This window comes from Oncorhynchus keta, chromosome 13, assembly GCF_023373465.1.
Source record: "Oncorhynchus keta strain PuntledgeMale-10-30-2019 chromosome 13, Oket_V2, whole genome shotgun sequence".
Taxonomy (NCBI): Eukaryota; Metazoa; Chordata; class Actinopteri; order Salmoniformes; family Salmonidae; genus Oncorhynchus; species Oncorhynchus keta.
The window spans coordinates 42,676,589-42,690,213 of NC_068433.1; the positions used below are offsets into that span (position 1 = coordinate 42,676,589).

Genomic DNA, 13,625 nt, shown 5'->3' on the forward strand with positions numbered 1-13,625 from the left:
AAAATAGAGGGAGAGAGAGAAAGAGAGTGGGAAGAAAGAACAGAGAAAGAAGTGAGATAGAAGAGTGTGAGAAAGGTACTTTAGAGAGGGGGAGAAGGAGCGAGCAAAGAAACAAGAGAAAAGGTGAAAGGGATGCACAGACAGAAAGACAGACAGACTGAGGGAGTGAGAGTCGGCGTCTTGGCCAGGTTGGCGAGCGAGACAGAGACAGAGGGAGTAATACAGGAGTTGAACACTAACCAGATACCTGCTCGGGCCCATCTGGAGTGGAGGAGGACGATAGACGGAGGAGAAGGAGAGGATTTGGGGTTGGGGTCTGGCCATCGGTCTGCTTGCCTCCCCTGGCGTTCACACGGAGGGGGGACTGTTTGTTTTAGTGGCTCAGTCCGCATGGCAACCACTTGTGAGTGGCTCCTGTGAAAGACTCCTCCGCTGGCTCAGCATGAAGGGGGAACATAGTCAACGAATAAACATGGCGAGACACTCTCCTTATGCCCCTCTGGACTCTGTACCCTGACCTCTGACCTCTACACTCTCCGTATGCCCCTCTGGACTCTGTACCCCCAAACACCCCAGTCTTACCCCTAGTATGTATGCAGTCACCATAAGCTGTACCGGTGGACTGCCTTTTATTTCCAACCCTGTACCCTGACCTCTGACCTCTACACTCTCCATATGCCCCTCCTTTTGTACCCCAACACCCATCTCAATGACGCTCCATACTGTTCATCTCTGTCCCCCAATCCCCTACCATCCATTCTACCTTTCCACCTTCCTCTCTTTCCATCCATTTGTTCGGTGGCGACAGTAATTCCTCTCCACCCTTCTCATTGGTCTTCTATGACTCTCCGTTTCAGACATGGACGAGTGTGAGAATGAGTACAACGGAGGCTGTGTCCACGAGTGTATCAACATCCCGGGCAACTACAGGTGCACCTGCTACGACGGATTCATGTTGGCCCACGACGGACACAACTGTCTGGGTGAGTGTGCAGTCCTCCTGAACCCCCTTTTAAACTCAAAGTGCAACCTATCCAAGTCTGGCATTTATGTTTGTATGAGACTGTGCTATCTTCTGGATCTTCCCCTGTGTGTGTGTGGGTGTGTGTGTGTGTGTGTGTGTGTGTGTGTGTGTGTGTGTGTGTGTGTGTGTGTGTGTGTGTGTGTGTGTGTGTGTGTGTGTGTGTGTGTGTGTGTGTGTGTGTGTGTGTGTGTGTGTGTGTGTGTGTGTGTGTGTGTGCATGTACTGTGCATGTACTGTGCACTCTATCTGCTACGAGGTTTGTCTGTCTGGCTCTCAGCTCCCTTCGTTCTCCAGAGAGTGTCTCTGTCATCGTTTTGGAGGACATTTTATCCTCATTTCATTCTTTGGGTTTTGTTTTGGGAGGGCGCTCAGGGTTGAAGAGTTCTTCTCTTCCTCAGCTAGATATCTCCAACCGATATCTGTCTGGGGCATCTGCAATGTGCACTAGTGGACAGATCCAGTTCATTTAGTCTCGGCCTTCTCTTATTGACTTAGTGTCAGGCAGACAAATGTGTTTCTGCTCCTCCTGCAACATGCCGGTTCTGCTTGGATGTGCTTAGACACATTTTGTCTTTTCGCTCCCCGCCCCGCTGATTGACACAAGCAAAATCTAAATGTGTAGTTTGGATGCCCTTGCCCGCAACCCAAACATATTTGGTGGGACATGTTTTGGCATTTGTAGGCATTATGTCTGATTCTGGGAAGCCAGGGAGGGAGGGAGGGAGGAGGAGGGGGGAGAGGAACATGCCATTAGGTGTAGTCAGGAATGTCTGAGTTAGATTCTCCTGGGGACGTTTCAGGACTATGTCGTTACAGTGTGAGTCTCACGTGATTTACTTTAGGACCGCTGATTGGGTCTGACTGAGGGACGAGTCCTGGGTCGTGTTCAGTAGGCACGGAACAAAAAACTCTTGGAAACGGAAAAAATAGGTCGTTATCAATAAAACCTAATGATATGATACAGGGCGTTTCGATTTGCCTGACGGAGCGCAAGGAGACCACCCCCCCAGCTCTACTAAAAGCATTGACAACTGCGTGCCGTTTTCAAGGGACTGTTAAATAAATGTGAACTATTTGGTTGTAATATCAACCACACCTCTTGAAGACCGCAGTTAGATCATTTCAGATTATGCACGCTTTTCATGATCGCTTTTTTATTGGCCACCATTCATTGGATATTTGAGGGACATCAAATGAAAGTGAACCACACCTGCCGGGTACGAGTGGTTCAGGTTCATTAACCAATCCTTTGTGGGCTCTACATGTCAAGAAGCAGAAGGGCGCATTTGCCGTTGTACTGTGAGCTGATAATGTTTACTTTGCAAGCAACCGGTGGAAACGTTGTACAGTTGGCATAAACATCGTGGTACATGATTGCTGCTGACAGACATGATAGGCTACAGTGATTGATGGACCAAGTCAAATTGGCTAACTAGCTAATAACAGATCACGTCAACATGGCCTGTTAACGAGCTAACCTTCAGGGGACAAACTAGATGGCTATATTTGCTCGTCGTCTAAGAGGTGACGACAGTAGTCAGACTGACAGCTTGACCAGGGCGAGGCCTTTTCGATGTTAAGTTTCTTTCCAAAAGCCTAATCTCCGATGAAGCAAACTAAATGACACGTTTGCTAGCTAGCTAGCTACATGCCAAATGGGTATGCTACGGCCGCCCTCACGTATCTGAAAATACATGATCGGCACGTAGTTGTCAACGGTTTTAGCAGAGCTGGGGGTCTCCTTGCCCCCCAGCAGCTAAATCAAACGCTCTGCACATAATTGTGCCGTTTTATTGATAGCGACCTGTAGAATGTGTGTTCTTATTGGACAACTTCAGGCAATACTTCCACTATTTCTAAACCTTCCCTCCTGTGTCGGGCCTACTGAACATACACATGGATGGGATGTATTTGTACATGGTCCTCTCTGGTCTAGTCTGAGTTTGGCCTCACTGACTCTCATCTTGGACACAAACAGACCTCTGTCCTCTTTCAGTTCGCCCAGATGCTGATGAATCTTCAGTGATGACGAGCTTTTCTGTTCCCGCCCCATGTTCCCCTGCACCCCCCCACACACACACACACACACACCCAGCACCATAAACATAAACTACCTCGTTTTCAGCAGCAAGTCAGAGAGGACAGAGGTCACCAGAGAAGGGCACTCCCATTCCCCCTAACCCTAACCCACCTTCTGTTAGGACCAGGACAACACTGGAGTCTCCACAGCAATGGGATTGTAATTATTCTGAACTCTTAAACATGTCACTTTAATGTTACCCCTGTTGTTATTCTATTGACTTCCCAGAATTCAACTTGGCATGTCAAATGTTTATGTTACCGGTTGCAAATGGACAAAGGAAGGAAAAATGTCAGAGGGAAAATGAACAACTTAAGCTCCCCTCTTATTAAGGTTCAAGGATGAAATTCAATGCTTGAAATCTGCCCGTTTTTTTTTGTTTAGCAAAGCGGGATTGAGACACGGGGCGAGTTGTGTGAAACCTGTTTGATAGCTAGCTAATGTTTTGGTGTTGTTTTCTCTAATTTGGGTGTGCCTGTCTGCCTGACTGTGTATGTGTTTTAAGTGCCTGCAGCTGTTGTGTTGTCGGTGGCTGGTGGCAGAGGACTCGTTGGATTGTGTGTGTTGTGGTGAACTAAAGAAAATTAACACGAGGGAGAGAGATTTACGGCATGTGTCTGTGGCCACTTGGAAGGAATCAATGGGCCACATGCCGGCTATGTGTCAGCAGACCTGGGTTCAACTACTATTCAAACTCTTTGAAATACTTTCAGCGTTTGTTCTCGTCTGCCTGGAGTGCCAGATGGATAAGGTTTGCACCTTGGCGACTATTGTATGGATTCCATTGCGCCGGGCAAGATCAATCAAGCCCAGCGAATGTATTTGAAGTTAAATAATGTGCTATTTGAACCCAGGTCTTTGTGTCGGAGTGGTTATAGAGGGTTCTCTAGTCGTCACACGGCCACTCCACAGCTGAGTGGAGGAAATTGGCCACATGTCTGTTAAAAAGTCATTAACCAGACTATGCTGATAAGACGTAGCTTTAATAAACAGACACTAATTAGCTGTGGATGGAGAGTTCAAAGGGAGGGATCGGAAAGCAGTCAAGAGAGAAATCAAACACTTATAATCAGACATTTCCCACCGGGCACACACGGGTTGAATCAATGTCTTTTCCAGGTCATTTCAACAAAATGAACGTTGAACCGACGTGGAATAGACGTTGAATTGACATCTGTGCCCAGTGGGTTATGACGACACTTAATCACTATCAAACATTTATGATGCAACCTAATCACGATCAGTCATTTAAATAATGAAAAGTACAATGACAAGTGATTTTGTAGCTTTTATTTCATATTCATTTCTGATCTTGGTTCCATACCTAATTCTCTCTCTTTATCTCTCTCTTTCACTCTATCTCTCTTTCGTTCTCTCTCTTTCGCTCTCTCTCTCTTTCGCTCTATCTCTCTTTCGCTCTCTCTCTCTTTCGTTCTCTCTCTTTCGCTCTCTCTCTCTCTCTTTCGCGCTCTCTCTCTCTCTCTCTCTCCTCCACCTCCTCCTCCTCTCCCTCTGTATTCTCTTGGTTATCTTGGCGGTGGATGTGAATTGGAGGCTGTCCAAGCCATTCCCCCTGAGGCGATGGACTTGCTCTCTATTTGACATCTTTATTGTGGAATGTCTCAAATACAACACAGAATGATGATGGGGATGAGAACAGAGTCAGGACCGCCAAGGGCCAGCGCACACCGCTCAGAGTCCTCCGCTGCTTCCAGGAGCTTCCACGCTTTCTCTTTCTCTCTATCCAACCGTTCTTTTCTTCTGTCTGTCTGTCTGTCTGTCTGTCTGTCTGTCTGTCTGTCTGTCTGTCTGTCTGTCTGTCTGTCTGTCTTCGTCCTCTCTTCTTCACCTCTTCTATCCTTTTCATCTCTCAATTTTCCCCTCCATCTGTCATTGCTTTCTCTTTTCTTTCTGTCTCTCATTCTGTCAGCGGTCAGTATAGTTCTCCTTGACAGAGCACCGAGGTGGCGAATCACTCAACATCAGTGGGAGCCATTAGGTGTGACTCAGGGAATGGCATCACTTCTCCACAACTGGTTGCCCAATCCCAAGTCTTTTAGTGAAGTGCATTCATTCAGGAAGAGTCTATCAGCAGCTCTTCAGCGCTCTGCCGTCCGTCTCACTTTTTCTCTGAGATCATCTGCTAACTTGTTTTTATGCCGAGGCCTGCCTGGTTTGACACACAATGACTGGAGCTAAGGTCGCTGTCTCCTTAAAAAATGTTATTTCGTGAAAACTTCACCCTCATCGGAGGTCATGACTTGGCTTTGTCATAGGCTCACAGCTTCCCAGCCAGTCCAGCACCCCCCCGCTCTGCCTGCGTTGCCATGTGTTGCCATGACGTGGTATGAGGCAGACAGCAGCTCGGTAACAAATGTCACAGGAGTATTAGAGGAGCAGATCAGAGCATCATCGCCACCAAGATATCTGATGGATGAATCTGGCACAGTCAGGTTGGAGGGAGAAACGTGGTCGGGGTCATTGGGGTGGGCTCTGCGTGTGGCGATTTTGAGGGTACAGTTGTGGCCACTAAAAAGCTTGCTCTCTAGCAGTGATAGTTTGCCACAGAAACCTGTACTGCTGTCATTTGTGTGCCCACAACTGTATTTCAGTTGGGTAGAGGTACGGAGAGATACTCAGGGTAGTCTGAAGAGTTACAAAAGCTCACGCATAATTAGCGGTATGCGGGTACAAACTGCCTTTATATGGGCATTTGTATTTGATTTATTTTACTAGGCAAGTCAGTTAACCTTTCGATTACCGGCACAATGCTCTAACCACTAGGCTACCTGCCACCCCGTATCAGGGTTTAAGGTAATTATATGTGTGTAGTTATATCATAGGGTTTTACCATTTGGCTGTATTTCTTAGGCTGAGAGGTGGCGGTGTGGTAGAGGAGCTGTACTGGAGTCCAGGATGTTTATTTGAGGTGTGATCACTGGTAGAGGTAGAGAGGCTCAGGGAGGTACTATTTGGGGTCTGGTGATCTATATTTGAGGCGTGAAGATATACAGTGTAAACTGTTTGAGTAATGAGCGTTGAGTTCCTGCGTATTGACTCATGGATATTTTAACATCACCACCTTTCGTGTTTACCCCTCATCACCAACTCTCTGAGATACAGGTGACTGCCAAAATAATGGAAACGCTTGAGTAAACGAGGGATACAAAGTATATTGGAAGCAGCTGCTTCCACACAGTTGCGGTTTCTGAGTTAATTAACATCCCATCATGCTTAATTAGGGTCATTTAAACATGCTGGGCAGGCCATTATGTTGGCTACCTGAGAGTGGCCACTTAATGGTTTGATGAGCATGAAAACGACATGCCACGGCCGTCTCAGTCACCAGATCTCAACCCAATTGAACACTGGATTTATGGAGCAGCGCCTGAGACAGCGTTTTCACCGCCGTCAACGAAACACCAAATGATAGAATTTCGTGAGGAAGAATGGCGCCGAATCTCTCCAAAAGAGTTCCAGACACTTGTAGAATCTATGACAAGGTGCACTGAAGCAGTTCTGGCTCGTGGCGGCCCAACGCCCTATAAAGACACTTTATGCTGGGGTTTCCTTTACTTTGGCAGTTACCTGTACACAAATAGTATCATGTGCGACACATAGGCATGATATAGGAACAACTATATAATGATTATGCGTAGCTGACACACATCGTCAACCCACAGTTTGCGGGGCCAAGCCGTGGTTTCCCCATGACTGTGTATGGACATCTATCATCGACCAATCACAATCTGTCCACTTCAATGGTAGGACTCATCAGTAACAACATTAGAGTTTCACTCTTCACTCTCACACCCTTCACTCAATGCCATGTGAATGTATGGTTAGTCTGGGAACAACGGCAGACAGTTAACACAGTCGCAGACAAAGCGCGTCCCTAGGGACTTGTCACCAGCCTCACACATACGGCAGCATGGGTTGAATTAGCTGGGATCATGGGTTGTAGGTCCTGTAAATGAGTCTCGTGTGTTCCGTGACTGACTAGTGAGAATATAGGGTCTGTCTGTCCAGTTACTGTAACCCCCCGCCTCCTGTGTTCTGACTCATTCATCGCTGCTGTAAACAAGATGTCAGGACAGAGCTCCAACAACGCTTCCCCCTGGGTTTGTACTCAGACGTGTTGCAAAGGCCCCTAAAGTGACTGTTATAAGGCGGCTGAACCAAGATACTCAATTGAAGCCAATTTGATGTGATTTGTTATATCTTGGGGGCTACAATCATAGACAGAAATGGTATTGGAAACAGTTTTGATTGTTAACACAGCCTTGTTACTTCCCAGTCCCTGTATCTCCGTGCTGCAGGTACTCTAAGGTGTGTGATGCCGTGTCCACAGCCTGGCTACTCGTCAGTGAGGCTGCTGTACAACCAGGTCCAGTGGTCTGGGTCAGGGGGTTGGACTGGGGATCAGGGATCACTGGTGGGATTCTTCATTGTTAGGGTGTACTGCTGTTCCACTACTCTGAAGGCCGTTAACCCCAGGAAATACCACCTGTTGTTTTTCTCCACACCAACTACTTCTAGTAGACTGACGGAATGATAGATGACCAGAAACCTCAAGACTTGCTGCTTTGAAATTAAGGGACAAGAGGGGGGGAAACAGGAGGGAAGATGAACGTGTAGAGAGAGACAGAGGGAGAGGGGAAGAGAGAGAGAGAGAGAGAGAGAGAGAGAGAGAGAGAGAGAGAGAGAGAGAGAGAGAGAGAGAGAGAGGAAGAGGGAGAGGGGAAGAGAGAGGGAGAGGGAAGAGAGAGAGATAGAGAGGGAGAGGGGAAGAGAGAGAGAGAGAGAGAGAGAGAGAGGGAAAGAGAGAGGGAGAGGGAGAGAGAGAGAGAGAGAGAGAGAGAGAGAGAGAGAGAGAGAGAGATGGGAAGAGAGAGGGAGAGGGGAAGAGAGAGAGAGGAAGAGAGGGAGAGGGAGAGGAGAAGAGAGAGAGAGAGGGGAAGAGAGAGAGAGGAAGAGAGAGAGAAAGAGAGGGAGAGGGGATGAGAGAGAGAGAGAGAGAGAGAGAGAGATGGAGAGGAAGAGGGGAAGAGAGAGAGAGAGAGAGAGAGGAAGAGAGAGAGATAGAGTGGGAGAAGGGAAGAGAGAGAGAGAGAGGAAGAGAGAGAGATAGAGGGGAGAGGGAAGAGAGAGAGAGAGAGAGAGAGAGAGAGAGAGAGAGAGAGAGAGAGAGAGAGAGAGAGAGAGGAAGAGAGAGAGATGGAGAGGGAGAGGGGAAGAGAGAGAGAGAACAGTCTGTCTTAACCGAACGTGTGTAGGAAGTATGGTCCCATGTATGTTGTGTCAACACGTTTAGGGCACTGAGATTAAAGATTGCATAATTGCACTGCACTCTGATTAAAGGTCAGTCCTGTTCAGTTCCTCTTCAACCTTTTTGATTTAGACTTGTATTTGTTTTTGTTTTGGCCGTGGACACAGCTGGGACCAATATGTTGATCATTTGGTGCCTTGCTACGGACGTCTGTAGGACTCAGACGAGTTTATTTTCTTTCTGACGCGTCCTTTTCAGTCTTACGCGAGGTCTTACCTCAAGAGTGCCTTGGCTTCACAGCGGGACAGACCCTGACTGCAGACGCATAGAATGTTGAAACTCTGACACGACAGCACGGACAGATTGGGGGAAGGAAAGGGGGGAGACGTGGAGAGAGGGAGGAGAAGAGGAAGAATAGAGTAAGGGTTAGCCAACAGACTATTGCTCTTTAGAGAGAGACTGGGTGAAACATGGAGGCCCCGGGAAGGGTCATCTCCACTCAAAGTCTATGGTTTGATTTATTTCTCCTTTTCACTCTTTCTCTTCTCTCCCATCTTCCCTCCTCTCCTGTCTACCTCTCCGCCCTTTATCTTTCTTACTCCTCTCGTCACCTCCAGGATGGGAAGTTAATATTTTGGTCCTCTAGCCGCTGTGGTAGGTAGATAAAGCAGCCACTGAGATTTTTTTTACCTGCCCAAATATTTTTTTTTCTCCATAATTAGACAAATTAAATCACACACAAAAAAAATGGATGAGCGTGTTTCTAATGTATTACTAGTAAGAAGTCATGGGGTAAATTGCTTTATTTCATAACATTTTTGGGACCTGCGAGACAGACATAGTTCAGCTGGCCCTTTAAGGGACAAGCCGTTACCGTGGTAACTTGGGCACTGGCTTGTCTGTGATGAAAAAAGTCTCAGGCTGTGACCTAGCAGCAGACAATTGCAGCAAACTCAAACTAACATTGAAAAACAACCTAGCATGTGAACAAAACAAGAAACATGAGGACAAAGTCACACTTTAGTAGCCGTTCTTGTCATTTCGACCAACTTCTACATGTGGGTTTTGGATTTTTTTTGGGTTCCCCCTGGTGAAATATACATTCTTACCCAACAATGACAAAATCTGCATTTGACAGGTGGCTGGTGTTAATTTCCAACCCTGGTCACCTCCCTTCTTCTACCCTTCCCTCCTCTCCTCTCCTTTCCCCATCGGCCTTCTCTCCCTTTGTGTCAAGCACATCCTCATCGCGTCCAAATAAAAGTTTACACAAGCAAAACAAAGGCACTCTAGTTTAAACTTGCAGAGTGCCTTGCCAGTGTTTATGTTTAAATGTTGGCAAAGATCAATTAAATGTGGAGATGACAGTTCAACAGCCCTCTCTCTCTCTCTCTCTCTCTCTCTCTCTCTCTCTCTCTCTCTCTCACACACACACACTCTCTCCCTCCCTCTGTCTCTGTCTCTGTCTCTCTCTCACACACACACTCTCTCCCCTGTCTCTCTCTCTCTCTCTCTCTCTCTCTCTCTCTCTCTCTCTCTCTCTCTCTCACACACACACACACACTCCATCTCCCTCTCTCTCTCTCTCTCTCTCTCTCTCACACACACACACACACACACTCTCTCTCCCTCTCTCTCTCTCTCTCTCTCTCTCTCTCTCTCTCTCTCTCTCTCTCTCTCTCTCTCTCTCTCTCTCTCACACACACACTCTCCCTCTCTCTCTCTCTCTCTCTCTCTCTCTCTCTCTCTCTCTCACACACACACTCTCTCTCCCTCTCTATCTCTCTCTCTCTCTCTCTCTCACACACACACACACTCTCTCTCTCCCTCTCTCTCTCTCTCTCTCTCTCTCTCTCTCTCTCACAATCTCTCTCTCTCTCTCTCTCTCTCTCTCTCTCTCTCTCTCTCTCTCACACACACACACTCTCTCCCTCTGTCTCTGATCTCTCTCTTCTCTGTATCTCTTTGTATTAATCTAAAGTAAAAGCCTCTGTCATATTGATGTCATCTGTTTAGTTTTGTCTATAGGCAGTGGTGGAAAAAGTACCCAATTGTCGTACTTGAGTAAAAGTAAAGATACCTTAATAGAAAATAACTCAAGTAAAAGTGAAAGTCACCCAGTAAAATACTACTTGAATAAAAGTCGAAAAGTATTTGGTTTTAAATATACTTAAGTATCAAAAGTAAATGTAATTGCTAAAATATACTTAAGTATCAAAAGTACAAATATAAATCATTTCACATTCCTTCACAAACCAGACAGCACTATTTTCTTGTTTTTTAAATTTACTGATAGCCAACACTCAGACATAATTCACAAACAAAGCATTTGTTTTCAGTGAGTCCGCCTGATCCGAGACAGTCGGGATGACCAGGGATGTTCTTTTGATAAATGTGTGAATTGGACCATTTTCCTGTCCTGCTAAGCATTCGAATTGTAACAAGTACTTTTGGGTGTCAGGGAAACTGTATGGAGTAAAAAAATACATTGTTTTCTTTAGTAATGTAGTGAAGTAAAAGTAAAAGTTGTCAAAATATAATTTGTAAAGTACAGATACCTCAAAAAACCACCTAAGTGCTTGGAAGTATTTTTACTTAAGTACTTTACCCCACTGTCTAAATGGAGATGAGAAAGCACTTTCAACTTCAATCGGGGTCTTCTAAGAGATCAGCTCCAGATTGTAGTGCAGGCCTTTGCTCGAGAAGGCTGTGTATTTTGGCTCAGGACAGTGGTGAGGTTTGCCTGTATGGCTTAGTGCGAAGTGAATGGGACTGGGAGTAGGAGAGTAGTGTCATGGGGTATTTTGTGTAGAGAAATGTATATTGGATGTTAGATGATGGATTGTGTTGGCTTGTGGGAGGTGGATGCTGCAGAGGGCATCTGCTTGGTAGAGCTCTGAACAGATGCTGTTTCACCCTGCAGCCTCGCTGTGACATGTCTCTTTACAGTGGAGGCTTGAGAGAGCTGCTCAGCTAAACACGGTGTGTTATCCTAAGTCAGCCATTTTAGGTCCTCCCTCACATATGAATCTATCACTTCCGATGAAACAGACTCCATCTTTATTTGTCATTTTCCCATCCGTCCCGCTGGTCCCTCTCTCCTAATCAGCTGGGACCAGAGGACGTGGGACTGTAGCTGGAGGAGTTGAAGGCTCTGGCTGAAGCCATTGACCAGTTGAAACACTGGCACTGCTGGTTTTGTTCCATGTTTTAGAAGGCCCTCTGCTCTCCTGAGACTCGACAGCCTTTTGAGACACTCAGATACATTGGCAGGTGAAAACAGCAATAGAGGTCAGAGGATGTTACCTTTATGTAACTGGGCAAGTCAGATAAGAGCACATTCTTATTTACAATGACGGCCTAGGAACAGTGGGTTAACTGCCTTGTTCAGGGGCAGAAGAACAGATTTTTTACCTTGTCAGTCCAACACTCTAACCACTAGGCGACCTGCCGTGAGAGACCATCGAGGGAGAGATGGGGTAGGGCGGGAGGGAAGGGGAGACAAAGCTCCCCTGGGGTAGGGAGTCGGAGGTTTACATACACCTTAGTCAAGTACATTTAAACTCAGTTTTTCAAAATTCCTGACATTTAATCCTAGTAAAAATTCCCTGTCTTAGGTCAGTTAGGATCACCACTTTATTTTAAGAATGTGAAATGTCAGAATAATAGTAGAGAAAATGATTTATTTCAGCTTTTATTTCTTTCATCACATTCCCAGTGGGACAAAAGTTTGCATACACTCAATTAGTACTTGGTAGCATTGCCTTTAAATTGTTTAACTTGGGTCAAACTTTTCAGGTAGCCTTCCACAAGCTTCCCACAATAAGTTGGGTGAATTTTGGCCCATTCCTCCTGACAGAGCTGGTGTAACTGAGTCATGTTTGTCGGCCTCCTTGCTCGAACACGCTTTTTCAGTTCTGCCCACTAGGATGAGGTCAGGGCTTTGTGATGGCCACTCCAATACCATGACTTTGTTGTCCTTAAGCCATTTGCCACAACTTTGGAAGTATGCTTGGGGTCATTGTCCATTTGGATGACTCATTTGCGACCAAGCTTTAACTTCCTGACTGATGTCTTAAGATGTTGCTTCAATATATCCACATAATTTTCCTCCCTCATGAGACCATCTATTTTGTGATACCATCTATTTTGTGAAGTGCACCAGTCCCTCTTGCAGCAAGGCACCATGGGATGGTGTTCTTCGGCTTGCAAGCCTCCCCCTTTTTCCTCCGAACATAACGATGGTCATTATGACCAAACAGTTCAATTTTTGTTTCATCAGACCAGAGGACTTTTCTCCAAAAAGTATGATCTTTGTCCCCATGTGCAGTTGCAAACCATAGTCTGGCTTTTTATGGCGATTTTGGAGCAGTGGCTTCTTCCTTGCTGAGCGGCCTTTCAGGTTATGACAATCTAGGACTAGTTTTACTGTGGATATAGATACTTTTGTATCTGCCATGACATCATTTTCTTTTAATTTTCCAAGCTGTTTAAAGGCACAGTCAACTTAGTGTATGTAAACTTCTGACCCACTGGGATTGTGATACAGTGAATTATAAGTGAAATAATCTGTCTGTAAACAATTGTTGGAAAAATGACTTGTGTCATGCACAAAGTAGATGTCCTAACCGACTTGCCAAAACTATAGTTTGTTAACAAGAAATTTGTGGAGTGGTTGAAAAAACGAGTTTTAATGACTTAAACTGTATATGTACAGTACCTAACAATAAAACACTATATTAAAGGTTTATTAGGCACCTGAACAATATATACAGTAGGCCTATATTTTTGACAGACAGGCACAAAGGCATGCCGACAGATGAAATGTAAATGGAGTTCACTGCTTTACACTGGAACATGTGTGCATAGATAAAACACACACCACACAAGACCCTTCTCCTCATCTCCCCTCCCCTCTCCCTCCCCTCCTCTCCCCTCTCCCTCCCCTCCTCTCCCCTCTCCCTCCCTGTGTTAGCATGACAGTAAGCACTTTCCTCTCCCCTCTCCCTCCCCTCCCCTCCCCTCTCCCTCCCCTTCTCTCCCTCCCCTCCCCTCTCCCTCCTCTCCTCTCCCCTCTCCCTCCCCTCCTCTCCCCTCTCCCTCCCCTCCTCTCCCCTCTCCCTCCCCTCCTCTCCCCTCTCCCTCCCTGTGTTAGCATGACAGTAAGCACTTTCCTCTCCCCTCTCCCTCCCCTCCCCTCTCCCTCCCCTCCTCTCCCCTCTCCCTCCCCTTCTCTCCCCTCTCCCTCCCCT

The 13,625-nt window shown here is 46.3% G+C and overlaps 1 protein-coding gene across 5 annotated transcripts in view; it reads left to right on the forward strand.

The window, feature by feature from the left end:
- The window catches only part of LOC118392563 (signal peptide, CUB and EGF-like domain-containing protein 1), a 139,904-nt gene that overhangs the window by 15,104 nt on the left and 111,175 nt on the right, over positions 1-13,625 (forward strand). For all 5 annotated transcript variants that reach the window (XM_052460200.1, XM_052460201.1, XM_052460202.1 and 2 more), the window contains exon 3: positions 858-983. In XM_052460200.1, the coding sequence (XP_052316160.1) occupies positions 858-983 (126 nt within the window). The remainder of the gene's footprint in view (positions 1-857; positions 984-13,625) is intronic.